This window comes from Trachypithecus francoisi, unplaced genomic scaffold, assembly GCF_009764315.1.
Source record: "Trachypithecus francoisi isolate TF-2019V2 unplaced genomic scaffold, Tfra_2.0 Lachesis_group8, whole genome shotgun sequence".
NCBI lineage: Eukaryota > Metazoa > Chordata > Mammalia > Primates > Cercopithecidae > Trachypithecus > Trachypithecus francoisi.
In genome coordinates, this window is record NW_022681473.1 from 67,241,989 (window position 1) to 67,267,372 (window position 25,384).

Here is a 25,384-nt window from a genome sequence, read left to right on the forward strand (position 1 = left end):
AGGCTGGTCAACCTGGACATCCCCTCCTTATCCTATGGACTGCATGTTTATAAGGATGGCGGGTCAGGAAGAGCATGCCTGCTGGGAGATTATGTGAGGCTCTCAGAGGGACAGACTACAGGGAAATGATAGCTACAGGACAGCAAGTGATTGAGCTCCTCATCCTGATACATATTACACTTCATATCTATGGATTCAACCAACCATGCACTGAAAATGCTGGGGAAAAAATGGATGGTTGTATCTATCGTGAAAATGTGCAGACTTTTTTCTCATTATTCCCCCATATAACGCAGCATAATTATTTACATACCATTTACATTGCACTAGGTGTTACAAACACATAAATGTATTAAGCATCATAAATAATCTAGATATTACTTAAAAATGGATGGTTCTGCCAGGCACAGTGGCTCACACCTGTAATCCTAGCATTTTGGGAGGCTGAGGCGAGAGGATCACCTGAGGTCGGGAGTTCGAGACCAGCCTGACCAACATGGAGAAACCTCGTCTCTACTAAAAATACAAAATGAGCCGGGCGTGGTGGCGCATGCCTATAAATCCCAGCTACTCGAGAAGCTGAGGCAGGAGAATTGCTTGAACCCGGGAGGCAGAGGTTGTGGGGAGCTGAGATTGCACCCTTGCACTCCAGCCTGGGCAACAAGAGCGAAACTCTTGTCTCAAAAAAAAAAAAGTTTGGTTGTGTCTATACTGAACACACAGACTTTTGTTCTTGTCATTACTCCCTGAACATGTAATATAACAACTATTTAGATAGCACTACATTGTATTAGGTATTATAAATGATTTAAAGTACACAGGAGGATGTGTTTAAATTATATGCAAATACGACACCACTTTATATAAGGGAATCAAACATCTGTGGATTTTGCTCTCTGAGGGAAGGTCCTGGAATCAGTCCTCCATGGACACCAAGAAGAAAGCTGAAATGGAGGACTGTAATGTAGGTGTCAGTATTCATCTAAGAGAAGTCCCAGGAAAATAGAAATAAACAAATAGAGGGGAAAATGCATAACGAAAAATAAAAACTAAGGATTTCTCAGAATTTAAGATGTAAGTCCTCAGCTGTAAGATGACAAATTAAGGTACATAAGAAAAAAACTCACATCTAGATATAGGTTAGCAAAATTTAAAATGTCAAATATAAAGAAAACTTTTAAAAAGCTTTGAGGGAGAAAAAGATGATTACCTAAAAAGGAACAAGAATCAGGCTGGCACAGACTTCAATAGCAATAATGGATGCAAAAAAATCAGAAAGAATCAACATCACATAGACTATATGTATCCTCTATGTATCTCTTAATAACATTTAAAATTTAAAATATCAAATCATTTTTAAAAATAATTCCACATCTGGAAACTAAGAAAAACAATCCTGTGTTAACAAAATAGAGAAATTACAAAATACCTACAGCCAGATATGACAGCACTATCTGTCTAAAGTTGTGGGGTATAGCTAAAATGGACCTAAGAGACACATTTACAGCTTTGAATACACATAAATATGAGCTAAACATTCAAGAAGCTAGAAAAAGAGTCAAAAAGTAAATCACCCTAATCAAGGAAAAACCAGTAAGAAAACCAATATTCACAAGTACAACAATCACTGACAAAACTACTGGTTCTTTGAAAAGATTATTAAACTTTCATAAACTTACAACATTACAAACACTAACAAAACATTAACAAAACACAAGAAGAAAGAGAAAACCAATAAAGATATCAGAATGGCAATCAAAACTTTCCCTCACCCACCCCAAGCCCTCTAATGGTTTTACCAAGTTCTACCTTACTTTTAAGAGCAGATAACATCTACCTATACAAATTTTTCTAGGAGAAAAAAAAAAAAGATATCCAACTTATTTTATGATGGTAATAGAACCTTGATATTATAAGTGGATAATGAGAGTACATGAAAAGAAAGTTACAGGCCAAGATTCACAAATGTAAAATCCTAAATAAAATACTGACCAACTGAATCCAATGGCATACAAAAGCAAACAGACATATTGCAATCAACTAGAATTCATTACAGAAATGCTGATGGTTCACAGAAAATCCGTTAGTATTACTCATTGGATTAAAGAATGAAAAAAAATGAACTTTTCTATTAAATACATGCAATGAAAGCATGTGATAAGTTAAATACAAAAACGGAATATAGGTCAGGTGTGGTGGCTCACTTCTGTAATCCCAGCATTTTGGGAGGCTGAGGTAGGAGGAATGCTTGAGCCCAGGAGTTTGAGACCAAAGTGGGCAACATGGCATGATCGCATCTATAAAAAAAAAAAAAATACAAGCACACACCTGTGGTCCCAGCTATTTGGGAGGCTGAGGTAAGAGGATTACTTCAGCCCAGAAGGCAGAGGCTGCAGTGAACAGTGTCTGCCCCACTGTACTCTGGCCTGGGTGACAGAGTGAGACCCTGTCTTAAGAAAACAAAAAACAAACAAGAAAACTCTGAATATGGGAGTAGAAGGGAATTTCCTTAACTTGATAAAAACTATCTAACAATACCAACAGCAAACATTATACTTAATGGGGCAAGGCAAGTATGACATTACTAGAATTGTTCAACGTAGTACCAGGCATCTTGACTAAACAAGACAGGCAACAGAAAAAATTAAAATAGTAAGAACTGAAAGTGACAAATTTCTCCTTATTTACAGATGATACAATCAGTAACAGAGGAAAAACTCAGAAGACTTATTACGATTAATTTAAAAAGAAGTTCTTCAAAAGTGCTGGAAACAATTTCAACCAGAATATATCATCTATACCAGTAAGAACCATAATGTATTTAAGAAGTGATCTAAGGAAGAATGTATACATTCTCATTTAAAGAACTGTAACAAAAGCCCTCAAAATTTTTCATTTTCTGTACTCCTAAAAGTATTCTAATATTCTTTTCAAAAAACTAGTATTTAGTTTTGTCAATGACTGCTGTTATTTGATAGGTATTTTATGGGATTTTTTTTCTATTCATGGATGGAACTAGTTAATACTTTACAATAGTTTATACCGTAATAGTAAACTAGTAATATTCGTTTACTAACATTAATAATACTAAACTAGTAATAAATTTACAATTGCTAATATTGTAAATATGTCAATTCAAAGCAATTATAATGAAAATCCCAAAATAATTCCTAGGAGAACTTGACAAAAGGACTTTCAAATTCAAAAGCCCAGGCACGGTGGCTCACGTCTATTATCCCAGCACTTTGGGAGACCAAGGCGGGCAGATCAATTGAGGTCAGGAGTTGGAGACCAGCCTGGCTGACATGGTAAAACCGTGTCTCCACTAAAAATACAAAATTAGTCAGGCATGGTGGTGAGTGCCTGTAGTCTCAGCTACTCTGGAGGCTGAGGCAAGAAGAATTGCTGGAAACCGGGAGGTGGAGGTTGCAGTGAGCCAAGATCATGCCACTGCACTCCAGCCTGGGTGACAGCGTGAGACCCTGTCTCGGGAAAAAAAAAAAAAAAATTCATACAGAGGAATAAAGGTCCACAAATAGTTAAGAAAAAGAAGAGTTAAACAATCACCTGATTTGAAAGTTAGATATATTACAAAGCCAAGGTAATAAAACAGTGTGGTATAGTTGCAAACAAATAATACAGTGAAATGGAACAGAACTCCCCAAAACAGCCTTATGTAAACTTTTTATATAACAGAGGTGGCATTTTACACCAGTGGAGGAAAGGAAGGATTAACAGACCATATTGGGAAAACAGTTTCTCTACAAGGAGAAAAAGTTATTATAGATCCCTACTGTATGTCATACAAACTCCAAATGGATAAAATATCTAAATATGAAAGGTAAGCATAGAATAAGGAAAATCAGATAAATGCTATCTTTAAAAAGCACACAGTAGGTGAACTGATAGGACATATATTAAATACACTAGCATGGACACCAACTGGTAAGGGAAGGAATGGTAATGGTAATAGTGGGTGAAGAACGAAAAAAAATAAAGCAAAATAAGGGCCTTGCTAGTGGCAATGATGACAGAAAGCCATGGACTAAGGAGTTACTATACTTCTGTTCACCTAAGGTCAACAAAATACAGATAGGAGTCAATCCTCAGAACTGAAGGATATCTAAGGAATATAAGAATATGTGTAAATTACGCCATAAACAGAGATTTCAATGTTTTTTTTCTTTTTTTTTTGAGACGCAGTCTCGCTCTGTCACCCAGGCTGGAGTGCTGTGGCCGGATCTCAGCTCACTGCAAGCTCCGCCTCCCGGGTTCACGCCATTCTCCTGCCTCAGCCTCCTGAGTAGCTGGGACTACAGGCGCCGCCACCTCGCCCGGCTAGTTTTTTGTAGTTTTTAGTAGAGACGGGGTTTCACCATGTTAGCCAGGATGGTCTCGATCTCCTGACCTCGTGATCTGCCCGTCTCGGCCTGCCAAAGTGCTGGGATTACAGGGTTGAGCCACCGCGCCCGGCCTAATGTTTTTTTTCTAAACTCTGTCCATATTTAATAGCGACAGAAGCCTTATCTTTAAAACATTCCATGTCTCCACTTTTACACTTTCCCTCTCTTTATTCCTTTGTGCTGAACTCTGGAAACACCTCAGCTCTACTTTCCTTACTACAAAAGAAAAGGTAGTTTTCTCCTTCTTCCCCAGAAGGGAATGAGCTAGTGGCCTATAATTAACAGCATACTCTGGACCAACCCAACAAGTATCAACTGGCTAAATTTGAGGGAGATTTTCCAATTTAAATACTAAAACTCATCATCTCACATCCAGGCCACTATTTAACAACTATAACATTTATTTCCCATTACATTACTTCTGAAATAGAGAGTAACTTGGATTAATTTAACATAAATGCATCCATATTTGATTTCATAGTATTATGGGGGAAGGTGGGAAAGCTGAAAGTACATAGACATACCAGTTCTTTTATTCGTTTTCTGTGTCTACTATGTGGGTTGTTCAAATGACTGGTAAGATCAAATATTGTTGGTATTGCATTATCTCGAAGAACTGTCCTATAAGGACTCTGAAAAAGAAAAACGTGTTAATTCAGAGATGATCCTTATAAATATATTATACATCAATAAAATTCTATGTTAATGACCTCCATAATATTCCTTCAACTCCAGCTCTAAAGTATAGAGACTTATAGAACTTGACGTCAGTTCAGGTCAGTCTACTATTTCCAACTGTACCTGCATTTGCCCTTCTGGTAATCTTATTATAAATTAAGAAACTGAATTGAAGGTAGGCATAAAACATAAAATATGCTTGCATTTTGCGTATCTGTTTCTAATTCAGCATCCCAGCTACTTTATCTTCCTGTCCTTCCAAGAGCCCACCAAATCTACAGGAGGTACAAGTCTCCCAAAATAATCTGTACTCTTGTATGTTCCATAATAATGCATCCCTATTTTACCTAATGTTCCACTTTTGCTAATATTACTGAGAAGTATCAAGGCACAGTGAAAATATTGGACTGGGACCCAGGAGACCTAGGAACTAGTCCAAACTCTACCAGTGAGTGACTCACTAAGACACCTTGGCTAAATTACTTTCCCTTTTTGGGCCCCAGTTTCTTCTTCTGAATAAAATTCTGGTATGGAACTACATCAACATTTCCCAAAATGAAATTATTCACATACTAGCGATCATAATGCTTGCCATTTCAGTTATATTACCATCTGTATTTTTACACAATCTACTCACACTGTCTTAAGTAATAAAAACTGTAGGAAGAATGATCTGATGTTTTTATCTTATGTTTTTAAAAATTTTACGTTTTTAACACATATTACAAAACTTCTAAAATAAAAATTGATTCATGTGCCACATGAAACCAACTCTCACACCACAAGTGATACTGATATACATAATCACATTTTTGCAAATGCTAATCTAGGTATTTCTATATTTCTTTCAAGTCCTAATGATCTTATGAAAGAATGATCATACTCTACCCTACTTCCTGTTAATTTCATCCAACTTGGCTAGAAGCTGGATATATACTTAGATGGTAACAGCCCTACTGCCAGCCCTGAGAAGGCTGGGTAAGAGATAAGAAGCTTATTAAGAGGGAGAGTAATAAATAGCTGCTATTACACTCATCTCAGACAGTCCAAAGAAATAGTGCCTTTAATTTCTTCCTCAATTTGCAATGATAAAGATAAAACATACTTCATTTAAACAAGCTTTCTTGGAAGCAGTGATTATTTCAAAATATCTAAGCATGTTCAAAGAACATGCCAAACAAAAATAACAACTTCTAAATTTGTTCACCCAAGGAAGGGAGGTCGGGAAGACATGAAGGGAAAACATGTATCTAAATGGAACACACTATCTTGGGTTGTACCCAAAGAGTTGTTAAACACATTTGGGATGAATTTCTATTCAGAGCCAATATTTTCTAGTTCAATTCCATGCCATAACAGAAAGCACAAAGATAATTCTCTGACTTCCTAGTAACCCTCAACTTCTAGTTCTGGGCTCGTGATCCCGAGTCTACCAGGGAGGCTGAATGAGGAATTGGTTAGGGACACAATCACTGAAGGGGGTACAAGTTATTACACTCAAAGCTTCCCCATCTTTCATACTGAGCAAATGTCCCCAAAATAAGCAAATACACATATGCAATCAACTTTTGATATCTTACCAATTATTAAATAAGGAAGAGAGGAAAAAAACATTTTAACAATTTTTAAAAGTCAAATCAAATTGATTTTCTATTTGCAAATAAAGCAAAGACATTATAGATCAGAAAACAGAATATGTACAAGAAAAAAATGACATTTTATAAATATTTATTTTGGTCAGGAATGTTGGCTCACACCTGTAATTCCAACACTTTGGGAGGCCATGGCCTGGTAGATGACTTGACCCCAGGAGTTCAAGACCAGCTTAAGTAACATGGCAAAACTCCATCTCTACAAAAAATACAAAAATTAGCCAGGTATGGTGGCACATGCCTGTAGTCCCAGCTACTTGGGAGGCTGAACGGGAAGGATTGCTTGAGCCTGGGAGGCCGAGGCAGTAGTGAGCCATGATTGCACCACTGCACCCCAGCTTAGGCAACAGAGCGAGACCCTGTCTCAAAAAATAAGAAAAATAAGAAAAATGTAAATATTTATAAGGACACACGCCAAAAAAGACAATATTCAATTACTGCTTATGATATCAAGTATTGCATTATCAAGATTTAATTTTTAACTGCTGAATTAAGGTTTGAGCATAAAACAATAATCTTACTCTAGCGTCAAAATAATAAAATATTTGGCTCTGGCCAAATTCAGTAGTCATGAATGTTTACTGATGAGATTTTTTTATTTTTTTTGTCTGTTTGTTTAAAGACAGGGTCTCACCATCATGTTGTCCAGGCTGGCTCTGAACGCCTAGGCTCAAGCAATCCTTCAGCCTTAGACTCCTGAGTAGCTGGGACTACAGACACGTGCCACTGTGCCTTGCCACTGATGAGATCTTCAATGTCAAACTAATAAAGCCAAAACTCTTAAACATTTAGATATGGATATCAGAAAATCCAGGGGTTTTTGTTTGCTTGTTCGTTTTTGAGACACAGTCTCACTCTGTCACCAAGACTGAAGTATAGTGGCACAATCTTGGTTCACTGCAACCTCAGCCTCCTGGGTTCAAGCGATTCTTCTATTTCAGCCTCCTGAGCAACTGTGATTACAGGCATGCACCACCATGCCCAGCAAATTTCTTTTTTTTTTTGTATTTTTAGTAGAGAAGGGGTTTCCCCGTTGGCCAGGCTGGTCTCGAACTCGTGACCGCAAATGATCCGCCCGCCTCAGCCTCCCAAAGTGCTGGGATTACAGGCATGAGCTACCATACCCAGCCCAGAAATCCAGTTTTTAATAACATCTCCTAGATGTATAGAAAGAACATTTTCTCACATTTGGATTCATTTATTCAAGATTGAAGAATCATTCAGAAATTAAAAAAGCAAACCTGGCTCATCTTTCTGTTCTATTCTCTAAAAAATGTAAGAATGAACTATGCTTTAAATTTCTCACAATCTGGTTAGAATTATCTAATTAAGAGACCATATTTATTACTAAAATAAAAATGCAAAAATGCATATGGCAAATGTATTTAAAATAATTTGGGATATTTTTACTTAATGTCAAGAACATAAAAGTAGTTTGCCTTTCAAACATATGAAACCTTTTATTTTGGTTGATCATTATTACCCTCTTAACAAATTAAGGCAAAAATATTCCTCAAATATTTGTGATTAAACTGTTGAACCGGAATTGGCTCACCTCCCAATGACTTCACAAGTATCTGCTTCAATTAATTTTGAGAAATAAAATAACCCAATCATTCTTTAGTTTTCTGATGCCTCTGCAAAATGTATCTGAAAAAAATATCAAAATAAATTGCTGCATAACAACATATAGTGTACCTTCGAATCAAGTTTATGTCTATCCCAATATCTGAGGTGTTACATTAGTTACACTGAAACAAGTCTGCTTCATTTCAATCAAATTTGCCTTATTTGTGCCTTTTATAAATCATAGCAAGAGAATCACAGAGGGTTAAAAATCTTAGAACTCAGGAATTACCTGGTCTAATCTCCTTATTAGGAACTGGGGCCCAGAGAGGGGAAGTGACTTGGCCAAGCTCACACAATTAACTGGTCTTGATATGAAATTACATACTACTGATGGAAATGTTTTTCCACATTACCTGGATAATTTGTTTACTATTACATCTAACACATAAAAATTAAGAGTTGGTTCTAGGCCGGGCGCGGTGGCTCAAGCCTGTAATCCCAGCACTTTGGGAGGCCGAGGCGGGCGGATCACAAGGTCAGGAGATCGAGACCATCCTGGCTAACACAGTGAAACCCCGTCTCTACTAAAAAATACAAAAAACTAGCCGGGCGAGGTGGCGGGCGCCTGTAGTCCCAGCTACTCGGGAGGCTGAGGCAGGAGAATGGCGTGAACCCGGGAGGTGGAGCTTGCAGTGAGCTGAGATCTGGCCAGTGCACTCCAGCTTGGGTGACAGAGCAAGACTCCGTCTCAAAAAAAAAAAAAAAAAAAAAAGAGTTGGTTCTAATAGTACATCCAAAAACATGAAAACAAGAGCTCCATTCCAAGATGAAAATTTTACTCATAAAAAAGCTCTAAACAGCTCCAAATAAAAACACCAACTTTTATAATCATCTAAAATTTTTCTGAAAACTAAATAATATTTAAAAGTGGTTACCTTGGCCGGGTGTGGTGGCTCATACATGTAATCCCAGCACTTTGGGAGGCTGAGGTGGGCGGGTCACTTGAGGTCAGGAGTTTGAGACTAGCCTGGCCAACATGGTGAAACCCCATCTCTACTAAAAATACAAAAATTAGCTGGGTGTGGTGGCACGTGCCCGTAATCCCAGCTACTTGAGAGGCTGAGGAGAGAGAATCGCTTGAGCCCAGGAGGTGGGGGAGGTGGCAGAGGTTGCAGTGAGCTGAGATAGCACCACTGCACTCCAGCCTGGGTGACAAAGCAAGACTGTCTTAAAAAAAAAAAAAAAAGAAAAAAAAAAAAGTAGTTACCTCGGGTGAGTAGACATGGAGCATCAGAAACAGAGGAGTTTTTCTTTCTTTCTTTTTTTCATCATTTTGGGTTTTTTTCCAGACAAGCTCTTACTCTGTTGCCCAGAGTGGAGTGTAGCGGCATGAACACAACTCACTGCAGCCCTGACTTCCTAGGCTCAAGTGATCCTCCTGTCTCAGCTTCCCAAGTAGCTGGGACTACAGGCATATGTCACCACACCTGGCTAGTTTTTTTGGTATTTTCTGTAGATATGGTGTCTGGCCATGTTACCCAGGCTGGTCTCAAACTCCTGAGCTCAAGTGGTCTTCCTGCCTCGGCCTCCCAAAGTGCTGGGATTATAGGCGACTGGCAAAATCAGATTTTAAGAATAAAACAGATATTATTCAGCTCCAAATCTGTCTTCACCGTAAAGTGGCAGGATATAGGAATACTTTCCAACATTGGCAAATACTTACATTTCCAACCACAGAGAGTGAGAGAGAAAGAAATCAAGACAAATAGAGAGACACCAAGCTCTTCTATTACTCACAGTTCTACAGATCATAGAGGTCTCAAAATGTTTGGCACATAATCGATAATGTTTATTTAGCTGATCAGGTGTTTTATCTTCTAAGTCTGCTCTCCTACAGTTCTCCACCCACTTCTGGCATCTATAAATAAAACCAAAATACAATTATGAAAATGAGCTCAGCATTTAAATTTCAGCCTTCAGTTTTAAGGCAAACATATATTAATAACAACGGATTTCTGCTCCCCTCCCTGAGAACATAATTTGGAGAATTTTATTAATAACAAAATAACAGTTGGAAAAAAACTTCTAAATCATTTAACAACACTTCAATTACAGACAAGGTTAAGAAGTAACTTGCTTGGAGGCAAGTACAAAATCAGCAGCAGAATTAGAACTGAAACCGGCATCTTCCAACTCCAGACATCAGAGAAGATCCAACCATCAGTAGAACAAGCAGAAAGCTGCACAGCGACAAGGCTAACAGCCTAACATTCCCTTCAGGATTTCAACTTCAACAAGTAAACGAAACAACACTGTCACTGTAGAAAATCAGTAATTAGATGTTCTTTAAATAACTAGTTTCTAAGGGAAGCATAAAGGCTGTATTTGTTTATCTTCCTATGAACACAAATTATTATCTATAGTACTATGTGTTGACTAGATTGCAAGCTCCATGAATGCAGGGACTGTGTCTACACAATCCAGTACACAAAAAGTACTGAAGACAGGGAACAAGACAAAGTCCATGCCCTCTCGGTGCTTAAATATTTTCAGAAAAACTAATAATAAGCACTAATTATGAGGCAGACACTGTTCTAAGTCCTTTCCAAAGATGGGTACTATTATTATCTCCCTTGTGCAGATGAAGAAACCAAGGCACAGAAATATTAAGTAACCTGCTAAAGTCACAACCAGATCTTTCATCGAATTTCTTTTTTTTTTTTTTGAGACAGAGTTTTCCTCTCGTTGCCCAGGCTGGAGTGCAATGCCATGATCTCGGCTCACTGCAACCTCTGCCTCCCAGGTTCAAGCGATTCTCCTGCTTTAGCCTCCCATGTAGCTGGCATCACACATGTGCGTTACCACACCTGGCTAATCTTGTATTTTTAGGAGAGATGGGGTTTCTCCATGTAGGTCAGGCTGGTCTCGAACTCCCGACCTCAGGTGATCCACCCACCTCGGCCTCCCAAAGTGCTGGGATTATAGGTGTGAGCCACTGTGCCCGGCCCATCCCTCAAATTTCTAAGAATAAAAGTTCTGCCATGGATAAACAGTGTCACAAATTATTTTTCTGAGATGGTGTCTCGCTCTGTTGCCCAGGGTGGATCGCCCAAGGTGGAGTGTAGTGGCATGATCGTAGCTCACTGCAACCTCTGCCTCCCAGGTTCAAGCGATTCTCCTGCCTCAGCCACCCGAGGAGCTGAGATTATAGGTGTACAACACCATACCCAGCTAATTTTTGTATTTATAGTAGAGATAGGGTTTCACCATGTTGGCCAACCTGGTCTCGAACTCCGGATCTCAGGTGATCCGCCCACCTTAGCCTCCCAAAGCGCTGGGATTACAGTCGTGAGCCACCGCGCCCGGCCCAACATATTCCTTTATAATTACAATATTTTTTTTTATGTTTTAACACTATTGTCCACCTTTCCCCAACACACCTGCCCCTGACACTTAATTCTCTCTATTCTAAAAATGTAAAATCATGGTAAAATGTTATGATTTTTAAAAAACTACAGCTAAATTGTACAGCATTTCATTTGACCAAATATTACACTGTTCACAGTAATGATGCCTAAGATGTTCACAATTTCATCACACTTGTACGCAGTTGTACATTACGATTATAAACATTTCATGTTTCAACATCCAAATATTAAGTATGAAAACTATTTCACTATAAAATAATCTGCCATACTGCTACAGTTGTTTGTTTTTTAAATTCTTAAATCTCTGGAGACCTTCCACACAGAGCAATACTGTACATATTACCTCTGAAACTAAGTTGAAGCAGCTTTCTGATATCAACAGCAACTCTTAGACAATCAAGAACAGAATGGGCATCAGGCAGACAGTCTAATTAAATACACCTGTCTTTCTATATGAACTACTTAAGAATAAATCTAGTGAAAGATGTGCAAGACCTCTAATAATCTTTTTAAAGCAAACTTAAATACATAAGTTTATGAACTGACACACTAAATTATAAAGATGTCAATTTTCCCCAAACCCATTTACTAATTCAATATAATCACAAGCCCAATAAGTTTGTACAAGAGAAAGAAATGACTAATTATTCTAAAACTTTTTATACACAAATTTAAAGAACCCAGGATAACCAAGACAATCGAGAGAGAGAGAGAGAAAAAAAAGGAGGTTGAAGGAATTACACTACCAGATATTAAGACTTACTGTAAAGTTTATTAAGACAGATACTGGCAGAAGGACAGAACAATGAAACAAAATAGGGCACTACAGATACTTAAAGGTAGCTTTGAACAGCGGCAAATATGGAGTTTTCTTTTTCAATAAATAGGGCTGAATGAGTTGAATATCCACATGAAAAAAAAACAAATCTTAACTCCTATTTGTACACCATACACGAAAATAAATTCCAAGTGATTGTAAATCAAATATGAAAGGTAAAACAATAAAGCCACTAAAAGATAACACAGGAGATTATCTTCATGACCTTGGAATAAAGATCTCTTAAGGCAACAGAGAGCACAAACACTAGAGGAAAAGATTTATAAATTAGGTTAAAGTTAGTAACTTTTCTTCACTAAAAGAAGCCATTTAAGAGTGAAATGGCAGACCACAAAATGTCAGATACTTGCAATACATATCTCTAACAACGGACTCACATTCAAAATATATATGAAGAACTACAAATAAATAACCCAACATAAAAACTGGCAAGGGGTCTTGAATAGGCACTTTATAATAAAAAGGTAATAAAAATGGCAATACATAGATGAAAAAAATGCTCAATCTCATTTGCCATCAGGGAAATTAAAACTATAACAGGCAAGGCGCGGTGGCTCAAGCCTGTAATCCCAGCACTTTGGGAGGCCGAGATAGGCAGATCACGAGGTCAGGAGATCGAGACCATCTTGGTTAACACGGTGAAAACCCATCTCTACTAAAAAATACAAAAACCTAGCTGGGCGAGGTGGCAGGCGCCTGTAGTCCCAGCTACTCGGGAGGCTGAGGCAGGAGAATGGTATAAACCCGGGAGGCGGAGCTTGCAGTGAGCTGAGATCCGGCCACTGCACTCCAGCCTGGGCAACAGCACGAGACTCCGTCTCAAAAAAAAAAAAAACCATGACAAGTTACTACATACCCACAAGAATGACTGCAACGTAAAAGAGGCAATACCAAATATCGGGGAGAAGGTGAAATAACTTTGCCCATCAACAGTAGAATGGATAAATTGTGGTATATTCATTCAATGGAATACTACTTGGCTATGAAATGAACAAACTATGTACAGTCTCACAAATGTAATGTTAAGCAGAAGCAGCCAGGAGTACATACTATATGATTCCTTTGATATGAAATTCAAGAACAGGCAAAACTCATTTATAATGATTGTTCAGAAAAACAGTTAACACAGCAGACCTGAGGCTGCTGTCCTTAGAAAGGCCTGTTTGTTAAGGACCTTGGGCTAGTATCTGGGAACTCGGTTGGTAAACGGAAATAAAACTTTTCCTAACTGATAATGCAGCTCAATGTGCCTAGACTGTTTGTGCAAACAACATGATTTATGCTGAACACCTGCCATCCCTTCTAGGAATCTGGAATTTTATCATATGCCAGGCAGAGGCTGCCTATGTGATCAGGCCCCAGTGAAAACTCTGGACACTAGGTCTCTAACGGTCTTCTCTCCACAGAAACATGGCACATGTGTTGCTACATTTCCACCAATGGGGAAAAATGGGCTCTGGTTGACCCCTCATGGGAAGGAGAGAGCATAGGAAAGCCTATACATGAATTCCTTCAGACTGTGCCTGTGTCTTTTTCCCTTATGATCCAGATGTGTATTCTTACTACAATGCTGCAATAAATCTTCACTGTGAGTACAACCATATACTGAGTCCTGTAAGACCTTCCAGTGAATCTTTGAATATGGGGTGGTCTGGCCCTGCCTCAACACAGTGATGGAATAGTAGACACATTTGGGGAGGGTAACAACTGACAGTGGGCACAAAAGAGGCTTACTGAGGTGCTGTTTATGTTCTATATCTCAAACAATAATAAAGCTTCCATTCATTCTCCCTCTTTCCCCCAAAACCTAACTAATCCAAGGTATGTGAAGTCACAGTGGCTACCACTGGGGAGAATGGGATAATGGCTGGGAGGACCTTGGAGCAGAGGAAGTTTGGGATGCTAGTAATATTCTATTTTTTAGAAATCCCGGTGAAATTTTCATGGCTATGTTACTCTAAAAATCCAACATGATGTACAGTTACCATTTGTGATCTTCTGTGCATATGTTTTTCGGGTTTTTTTTTCTTAGAGAGAGAGAGAGAGAGAGAGAGAGAGACTCACTCCGTTGCCCAGGCTGGAATACAGTGGTGCAATCTCGGCTCACTACAGCCTCCACCTCCTGGGTTCAAGCGATTCTCCCATCTCAGTCTCCCAAGTAGCTGGGACTACAGGCATGCGCCACCAAGCCCAGCTAATTTTTTGTATTATTTGTAGAGATGGGGTTTCACCATGTTGCCCAGGCTAGGCTCAAACTCCTGGGTGAAGTGATCGTTCTGCCTCGGCCTCCCAAAGTGCTAGAATTACAGGCATGAGTCACCGCACGTAGCTCTTCTGTGTATATGTTTTTACACAAATAAAATTATAAAAATTATATATGACTGGGAAGCTGAGGAAGGAGAATCGCTTGAACCCGGGAGACGGAGGTTGCAGTAAGCCAAGATCGCGCCACTGCACTCCAGCCTGGCAAGAGAGCGAGACTCCGTCTAAAAAAAAAAAAAAAAAAAAAATATATATATATATATATATAAACCACAATAAGTCTTTTCACATATGTGTATTATGAACGTGTATATATATTTATATACATATATACCCACTTATATAATTGTCTCAAATTTTTACCAATTCCTCCCCTTTCCCAGCTCTCCCTGTCATTGTTCTGTTCCCTGTACTCCAGATTCTGTAGACTTTTCCCTTAGCACAGTGGAATGACTCCCCAAATCCATTTGCTTCTCTCCATTAATAACACCCTGGTTCAAGCTACCACAATTTTTTACCTGGTCTACTAGTATCTCTTCCAAACTGGTCATCTGCCCTTCTCTAACCCCTTCTCCATGCTGCAGGGTATTTTTTAAAGCCAATTTGAGAATGTCTATTCTGTGCTTAAGCTTTTAGTGGCTTCTCATTACTCCCAGGATAAACAATTGTGTTCACTTCTGTCCTGGGGCCTTCCCAGTGCTGTTTACTCAGCCTACTACATTCTTCTTGCTGCTTTTTATACACTTCCTATGCACAGTTAACTATGACTCAGCCTTCAGATCTTAGCTCAAATGTCATTTCTTGAGGGAAACTTTTCCTGATTCACAAGTGTACATGTATGTGGGTATATGTGTATGAATATGTATGCACCCAGAAAACTCTGGGTATTTAAGACTTTCCACCTCTCCATATATAATATCTGAATTCCCTACATTTATCTTACTATATTATTCCCACCGTGTAAACATGCCCTAATGTCTCCCATCTTTAAAACTCTCTTAACCCTGATCCTCTTTATAGCAAAACTTGTTAAAGCATCCATTTGGACTGCATCCACTTATCTTGCTGTACTGTCTCCTTAATCAATGCCAAGGAGGCTCATGCTCTATCCCTTTTCCACTGAAACTGCTCAAGACAATTACTAATGACCCCATTCTGCCAAATCCAATGGTCACTTTTCTGTACAGATTTTATTTCACTTTTAACTTTTCTTTTTTTTTTAGGTGGAGTCTTGCTCTTGTTGCTCAGGCTGGAGTGCAGTGGCATAATCTCGGCTCACTGCAACCGCTGCCTCCTGGGTTCAAGCTATTCTCTTGCGTCAGCCTCCTGAGAAGCTGGGATTACAGGCACCCGTCACCATGCCCGGCTAATTTTTGTGCTTTTAGTAGAGTCGGGGTTTCACCATGTTGACCAGGCTGGTCTTGAACCCCTGACCTCAGGTGATCCACCCACCTCAACCTCCCAAAACGCTGGGATTACAGGCGTGAGCCACTGCACGCAGCCACTTTCTGTACACACCTTAAACACGTTCAGCACTAGTCAACCATCACTGACCACTTCTTTGTTTTGTTTTTAATGTTTTTCCCTCAATGGTTTCCTACTAATGCAGCACTTCTAAAAGTATATTCCAAGGAATCCTGGTCAAAGAATTGTTCCTTTAAAAAAAAAAAGCGGCGGGGGGGGGCCTCAACCTGTCGCCCAGGCTGTAGCACACCGGCGCAATCATAGCTCATTGTAAGTTCAAACTCCTGGGTTTAAGCCATCCTCTTGCCTCGGCCTCTCAAAGTGCTGGGATTACAGGCATGAGTGACCATGCCCAGTCAGAACTGTTCCATTAAAAAAAAAAGGACTGGACATGGTGGCTTATAATACCAGCACTTTGAGAGGTCAAGGCAAGTGGATCACTTGAGCCTAGGAGTTCAAGACCAGCCAGGACAATATAGGGAGACCTTGTTTCTACAAAAAATTAAAAAATTAGTCAAGTGTGGTGGCGTGCGCCTATGGTCCCCAGCTACTTGGGAGGCCCAGATGGGAGGACTGTTTGAGCCTGGGAGATGGAGACTGCAGTGAGCAATGATTGTGCCCCTGCACTCCAGCCTGGGCGACAGAATAAGAATCTGTCTCCAAAAAAAAAAAAACAAGGTTCCATGGTCAAATAAGTTTGGGTAATACATATTTTATCCCGTCCTACTCTTAAGGTTTTAGACATTCCTGTAGGGCCTTTAAAAAAGTTAGCTAACCTCTCTGTACCTACTTTGGTCATCTGTAAAGCAAGGACTACCTCAAAATTTACTGCAAGGGTAACATGAAATAATGTATATATAACAGAGAAGTATATAACAGAGCAGTGTCTGTCACAAAGAATACAGTATATAAATACTGTTCCAGCCTGGGCAACATGGTGAAATCCTGTCTCTACAAAAAATACAAAAATTAGCCAGGCATGGTGGTATGTACCTGCAATCCCAGCTACTTGGGAGCATAAGGCAGGAGAACTGCTTGAGCGCAGGAGGCAGAGGTTGCAATGAGTGGAGATCGTGTCATTGCACTTTAGCCTGGGTGACAATGAGACACTGTGTCAAAAAAAAAAAAAGGAAAAAAAAAGAAGTACTATTATTACAACTCACAGCATTGTTTGGAAGATTAAATGAGTTGATATGAAAGTACTTCAGGCTAGGCATGGTGTCTTACACCTGTTATCCTACCACTTTGGAAGGCTGAACAAGAGGGGACTGCTTCAGCTCAGGAGTCCAAGACCAGCCTGGGCAACGTGGTGAGACCCTGTCTCTACAAAAAATTAAAAAAAAAAAATAGCTGGGGGTTGTGATGGGCACCTATAGTCCCAGGTACTTGGGTGGCTGAGACTGGAAGATCACTTGAGCCCAGGAGGTTAAGGCTGCAGTGAGCCATGAGCCATGCTCCGGCCACTGCACTCCAGCCTGACTGACAGAGCAAGACCCCTCAAAAAAAAAAAAAAAAAAAAAAAAGTTTGAAATGTGCTGCTCACGTTTTAGAGCAGCAATTCTCAAAACTTCATAGTTCCCAGATTCCTCTGCACTATTACATTATTGAGGACTCCAAAGACCTTTTGTTTATGTGGATTTTACCTAACAACATTTATTAGAGAAATTTTTTAAATACTTATTAATTCATTAAAAATACCAACCTTATGTTAACATAAATAACGTTTTAATAAAAAATTACGTTTTCCAAAACAAAAACATTTAGTGAGAAAAATTACACTGCTTCATTTTTGCAAATCTCTTCCGTCCAGCTTAATAGAACACGGCTAGATTCTCACATCTGCTTCTGTATTTAATCTATTGCTATATGTTGTTTTGGTTGAAATATATGAAGAAAATCTAGCCTCATAATGATATGGAGTTAAAAAGGTTATTACAATACTCTTCTTTTTTCCATATAATTGTGAATTCTCCACAAGTGGTAGTTTCTTCAAGATTAGTTGAAATGTGAAATCTGAGACCAGACCAATGAGCTTTTTCATGCCCTAGTACATAAAAAATCCCATAGTCTATCTTGCACTTCAAATAGATCTTTTATCCATGTATGTCTCTGTAAAAACATAAATTGGTCATTTGCAAAATATTAGTTCAGTGAGTTATACATACCATATAAATGTTAACGCAATTAATTATACAATACGTAAAAAAAACCCACATCAGTATAAAGTCTTCAAGTATTAGAGAGCTGCCAAGCTTACAGTGGCACATAAATTTTCCAAAATTCTAATTTTCAACTTGAATGCTCAAATTATCAGTTGTTCTCCTTGAAGTGGCAGGCTTGTTTATTTCTGAGAAAATGTCTATCAAACACCCAGATCTGAATAATCATATTTAGAAAATTCTAGAAGACACAATATACAATTTATCAAAGCAATGATGCCATCATGTTATGTAGCACTCCAAAAATTCCACTGTCCACTCCTGAGAGACTGAATATGAAAAATGGAAATAGTATCAGTGTTATTATGAAAATAGTTTTGACATTGTGGACTCCCTGAAAGGGTCTTGGGGGCTGCTATGGTCTGAATGTCTGCATTCCCTCAAAATTCATATTGAAACAATCCCCAGTGCAGTGGTGTTGGGAGGTGGGGCATCTGGGAGGTGACTTCGGTCATGAAGGGGAAGCCTTATTTGCCCCTTCCGCCATGTGAGAACACAACAAGAAGGTACCATCTAAGAAGCCGAGAGTGAGCCCTCACCAGATGCCAAATCTGCTGGTGACCTCATCTTGGACTTCCCAGCTTCCAGAACTATGAGAAACAAATTTCTGTTGCTTAAAAATCACCCAGTCTAAGGTATTTTGCTATAGCAGCCCAAACAGGCACCCTCCTGAGTCCCCAGAAAACCACTGATTTTACATTTCACAAAGTAGAGTACATCAACTCTCAATCAGCCTTGATTAAACTGCCAGAAGAACCTTGGAAGCCCTCACCCATCTTGGGTGAGTTAGTACTAGCTGCCTGAAGAGGAAGAAGAGAGCTTCAACGCCCAACTCACTCTAATCAAAGCAATTCATTAGCTCTACCTGCACCTTCTCCTGGTTTAGGAAGAGCTCCACTGTGAGCTGCCTCAAAGTGGCAAGCCTTGGCATTAGGCAAGCCACCCTGCTGGGGCAATCAAGATTTAGGCAGTTTTTTGTTTGTTTGTTTGTTTGTTTTTACTTAAACCCTGTCACTGACCTAAGCTGGGTTGATTATATTATTTCACTTTTTTAAAAAAGAAGCATATTAATGCCACGTTTCCTAAAACAGTAAGAACTATTATGGTATGTAAATTCCACACCATACACTTTATTAATTACACTCTTGAATTTAAATTATTGCTAAATAGCTGTTTCTAAAAGCATGCATGGGATTTATAACTGATGACTGAGAAATGTACTGTTTTAATAGCATTAAATATATTCATCTTTATTGTTAGTTAACAATGCTAGCATTTGAAGACTAGACTGGCAATGTCACCTTTTATCAACCTTCCCTACAACCTGTTTACAGAAGAAAAGGTGTGGGTGGGGTTTAGAACTAATAACCCTAAAAACACTGTTATTAATTCAATAACACCTCTGGAAACTACTTCTTTGTTATAAATAACTCCGGGCACAGTGAAAAGGAAACTATCAAATACAGTAGAACTTGAAATCATGTAGTACAAGGAGGTTCGATTTGGATAAAAAGACCTTGAACATATTATGTTAAGCCAGACATAAAAGGAGAAATATTGTATGATTCCACCTATAGGAGGAACCTAGAACAGGCAAATTTATAAAGACTGAAAGTGGATTTGAGGTTACCAAATGCTGGAAGGGCAGGGGAATGGGAGGTTATTGCCTAATGGTTACAGTTTTTGTTTGGGATAATGAAAAAGTTTTGGAAATAGTGGAGAAGACTGCACAACACTGTGAATGTAATTAATGCCACTGAATTGCACATTTAAAGATTAAAATAGCAAAGTTTGTTGTATGTATTTTACCAAAATTTTAAAAATTAATGTACACACCCCAAGTCGTACACTTTACATAGGTGAACTATATGTGAATTGTATCTCAATAAACATCTTTTTAAAAAGAAATTCATGATTTGGTCTTGAAGCATTCAAACGAGTCTAACACTGAAAAGGGCACAGACTTAGTGTGATCCTGGGGACAAAACTAGGACCTCCAAGGCCTCAATTACAGGAGGCAGATGTCCACTCAATACAGGGAAGAAACAACAGCCAAAGTTGTCCAGGATTATCAGGTGTCTTCTCACAAAGGGGAGGACTGTCATTAGAGGTGTTTCAGCCAGGGCAGAGATGCCCATCTGTCAGGAATGCACAGGGCCTATAAAGGTCCATAAACACCTTTGTCTTCGAATGCTAAATTGTGTCTATGTTTTTTTGCTTTTGTTTTTTCAGGTAAGAGTCCTTATGTTAGATTCTCAAAAGGATAATAACCCTAAAAATGACTAAAAGTCATTATTATTGAGAAAATTCCAGTATTTCAAGTGAGATTTCACCAGATCTAAAAACTTCTTTCAAATCTGAAACTGTAACTCCCTATAGACCATATTCCCCTTAAGGAGTGTAGTAAAAACAGGATTCACTACATATTAACACAAATGACCTGTGGTCCCGAACTGACTAGAGGTGCCCTCATTATGGAAGTGAAATAAATCTGTAAGAATGTCTTTGGACTAAAATTTGGGAAAAAGGAAGATAATGCATAATGGGGCAAGGCCAAGTCAGACTAAGATGCTCCTCTCCTCTGTTCCCATGGAACCCAACGGCTACTTCTCACTCTACTGAGCGAGTTCTTTCCCACGTCTCAGAACTTAAAACACTGGGAATGCCCCACAACTCAATCCTCAGATCCACTCTTTGCTCACTCCTTAGATAACCTTAACCCGTACCATGGCTTTAAATACCCTCTATCAACTGAGAACACCCATATTTACAATTTCCAATCTGAAAGTCTCTGAATTTCAGACTTGTATATCCTACTCTCTCTTCAAGACATCTATTTTCCTTGAGGTGAAATTCTCATAACATAAAATTAACCATTTTAAAGTAAAAAACTGAATGGCAATTAATACATTCATCATGTTCTGCAACCATCACCACCACCTAATTCTAAAACATTTTCATCACCTCAAAAGGAAACCCTGTATGTCTAGTATCCAGAATATATAAAATACTCTTACAATTCAGCAACAAAAAGACAACCCAATTTTAAAATAGGCAAAGGACTTCTTTCTTTACATAAAAGATACAAATGGCTAAAAAGCACATGAAAAGATGCTGAACATCGCTTGTTATTAGAGAAGTTCAAATTAAACCATACTCTTTCCCCCAGCCCCAGGCAACCACTGATACGCTTTCTGTCTCTCTGGATTTACTTATTCTGGATATTTCATATAATAGAATCATACAACATCCAGGCTTTTGTATCTGGCTTCTTTCACTTAGCATAATGTTTCTGAGGTTCACCCATACTGTAGCATGTATTGGCACTTCATTCCTTTTCATGGTTAATATTTCATTGTATTGATATACATTTTGTTTATCCATTCATGCACTGATAAACATGGCTTGTTTCTATCTTTTGACTATTGCGAATAGTGCTGCTATGAATGTGTGTACATTTGATTTTTTTGAATATCAGTTTGCAATTCTTTTGGATATATGCCTAGGAATGGAATTGCTGGGACACACGGTAATTCTACGTCTAACTGCCACTTGTGGTTTTGATTTGAACTTCTCTAATAATGAGTGATGTTCAGCATCTTATCATGTGCTTTTTGGCCATTTGTATCTTTTGTTTAAAGAAAGAAGTCCTTTGCTTATTTTAAAATTGGGTTGTCTTTTTGTTGCTGAATTGAAAGAGTTCGTTATATATTCTGGATACTAGACCCCAAATGTATAATTTGCAAGTACCTTCTTCCATTCTTTTCACTTTCTTGGCAAGGTCCTTTGATACACAAAAGTTTAATTTTGATGAAATCCACTTAGTCTATTTCTCTTTTTACTGCAAGTATTTTGGTGTCATATCTAAGAATGTGGTGCCAGCCAGGTACGGTGGCTCACGCCTGTAATCCCAGCACTTTGGGAGGCCAAGGTGGGCGGATCACCTGAGGTCAGGATTTCGAGACCAGCCTGGCCAACATGGTGAAACCCCATCTCTACTAAAAAAAAAATTAAAAATTAGCCAGGCATGGCAGTGGGCGCCTGTAATTCCAGCTACTTGGGAGGCTGAGTGAGTAGAATTGCTTGAACCCCAGTGGCGGAGGTTGCAGTGAGCTGAGATCATGCCACTGCACTCCAGCTTGGGCAACAGAGTGAGACTCTGTCTCAAAAAAACAAAAAACAAACAAGAATATACTGCCAAATCTAAAGTCATGAAGATTTAGCTGTATTTTTTTCCTAAAAGTTTAATGATACAGCTCTTATATTCAGGCCTTTGATCTAAATAAAACTATAGGCCACTTGGAGTTCATTTCTGTATATGGTATGAAGAAAGACATCTATTCTTTTTTTCTTGAGACGGATCTTGCTCTGTCACCCAGACTGGAGCGCAGTGGCACAATCTCGGCTCACTGCAACCTCTGCCTCCCGGGTTCAAGCGATTCTCATGTCTTAGCCTCCTGAGTAGCTGGACAGGCATGCATCACCATGCTTAGCAAATTTTTGTATTTTTTAATAGAGACAGGGTTTCGCTATGTTGGTCAGGCTGGTCTCGAACTCCTGACCTCAAGTGATCCGCCTGCTTCGGCCTCCCAAAGTGCTGGGATTACAGGTGTGAGCCACCGTGCCCGGCCTAGACATCTATTCTTGAATGTCTATCAGGCCTCTCAAACCCAAACTTTTAGTATTCCTCTACCAAACCTGCTCTTCCCAGTGTTCCCTATCTCAGCAAACGCTCGCGTTAAAAATCTTGAAGTCGGCTGGGTGTGGTGGCTTAGAGCCTGTTCTAGCACTTTGGGAGACTGAGACAGGAGGATTGCTTGAAGCCAGGAGTTCAAGACCAACCTGACCAACATAGGTTTTTAAAATCTTGAAGTCGCCTTGAGTTCTCTTTTTCTTTTACAATCTACCTCCAAACCATTAGCAAATCCTGTTGGCTTCACCTTCAAACCATATCTCAAATTTACCACCTCCTCCTCTACTAATCTAGATTATTGCAATAGCCTTTTAACTGGTCTTCCAGCTTTCACCTTTCACCCCACAATCTAACTAGCAGCCAGCCACTGATCCTGTTAAAATTTAAGTCTCTGCTCTAAACCCTTCAATGACTTCCTATTTCACTCAGAATAAAAACCACAGTGCCTTCCAAGACCCACAAGGTCCTACCTAAAGAATTTGCCCCTACCATACACACACCTTTCTGGTCTCATCTCACTTCTCTCTCAGTCCCTCTCCCTGGACTCCTGGTTGCCCTGTCTTTGCCTTCTTTGGAATGCTACTGCCCAAGGTATCTCCATAGCTGGCCCCTTCACCTGGTCTTTGCTCAAATTCACCTTCATAGTGAGGCCTTCTCTAATCACTGTATTAAAAATAGCAATTGTGCGTCCCTTGATACTACTTATTCCCCTACCCTCTAACCTTTATTTTTCTCCACAGTATTTATCATCATCCGACACACTATGTATTTTACTTGTTTATTCCCCCCCATTAGAATGTAATCTTCATGAGAGCAAGGACTTCGATTTGTTCATCTGTAACCCCCACCGCTCACAACAAGTAGACCTTCAATAATTAATTGAACTAATTAATAAATAATACACATTATAATCGCCCGTCGCTGTACCTGTTCCCTTAATGGACTGAGAGCTTTCTGCAAGCAGTGACACCCTTATTCACCTGTGAACTCCCAGCACCTAACATTTGCGCTCGGCACATAGGAATTGATTTTAAATGAATGAACCAACAAGACAGGCCTATGAAACATGTCAGCCTTTCAAACACAGTCCCTATGCTATCATTCCCTAAATATAAGTCAGTGTGTGGGGGTTATCCGAAAGAAGAGGTTCCAACACCAATGCCCACGCCCTCACGCGTACACCCTCTGTTATCCCTACAATAACCAAGTGAGAAAATGAGTAACGGTGACAGCCATAAAATGAACCCTGAACCGTGCAATGACAAGTCCTTAGGAGAGAGCAGTTGTGACAAGATAAAAGAAGGTAGCGGGACTCAAAACAGAAACACTGTCCCGGGGGTGGTGGCAAGGAGACGGAAGGGCCCCAGTGGCCACAACCATAGAGTCCTGCTCTCTTTTGACAGCTAAGGAAACTAACGCCCAGAGAGGAAAGCGACTCGCCCGAGGTCACACAGCAAGTGAGCCACGGCGAGAACCCACAGCATCCCGCGTCCGCGCGCCGCCCCAAATCCCTCGTGTTTGGGGTGGTGCCCTGCGCGCAGAGCCCCCACCAGCGCACGTGTTCCGAGGTCCCCGGACGCCCGTCCGCCCATGGCTTGGGGCCGGCTCCCCATCTCGGTCCAACGCTGGGGTCGACGGCAGTGCGCTGCGCCTCCCTCCTGCGCCCCTCTCAGCCAGCCCAGGTGCCCGCCTGCGGCCGGCGGCTGGCAGCGTTCACCGCGGAGGTGGGCCTGGGCCGTCCGCTCCGTGCCCGCCGCTTACCTGGCCGGGTCCCGCGGGAACCTGAAGAAGGCCAAGTCGGACTGCGTGCTCTTCCGCGTGCAGTTGGGGGCAGCGCAGAAGTTCGGCATCGTCGCCCGCCCGCCGGCCGGCCCAGCCCTCCCCTCCCCGCCTCCTCAGGGCAGTCCGCCCGCCCGTCGGGGCCGAGGAGGGGAGCCAGGCCGGCCGGCCGGCTCGGCAGGGCCGACGCGCGGGGGAGGGGCGGGCGGGCGAGAAGCCGCGAGGGCCAGGAGGGGTGCCGCGGTCCGAGGCCGGGCTGGGGACGCGGCTCCACAGTGCTGTGAGCGGCCGGGAGGATTTACCGCCGCCGCCGCCGCTGGTGCACCTCCCGCCCGCCCGAGACGCTGCCGCCTCCTTCCCACAATGCACCCTGACGCCCAGGGGTGCCCTCTCTTCCCT

At 40.3% G+C, this 25,384-nt stretch overlaps 1 protein-coding gene across 2 annotated transcripts in view; it reads right to left on the bottom strand.

Moving 5' to 3' along the window:
• Positions 1-25,363, bottom strand: part of THAP12 (THAP domain containing 12) — a 31,740-nt gene extending 6,377 nt beyond the window's left edge. The window contains exons 1-4 of one of the 2 annotated variants that reach the window (XR_004436253.1): positions 24,968-25,185; positions 10,100-10,220; positions 8,289-8,383; positions 4,928-5,035 (exon numbers count right to left, since the gene is read on the bottom strand). Coding sequence is in view for 1 of the 2 variants with exons in the window: in XM_033208033.1 (XP_033063924.1) it covers positions 4,928-5,035; positions 10,100-10,220; positions 24,968-25,056 (318 nt within the window). In the remaining variant the exon portion in view is untranslated. Of the gene's footprint in view, positions 1-4,927; positions 5,036-8,288; positions 8,384-10,099; positions 10,221-24,967 lie in introns of both variants that reach the window. The other variant, XM_033208033.1, reaches the window with a different exon arrangement.
• Between the last annotated feature and the right edge of the window lie 21 nt (positions 25,364-25,384).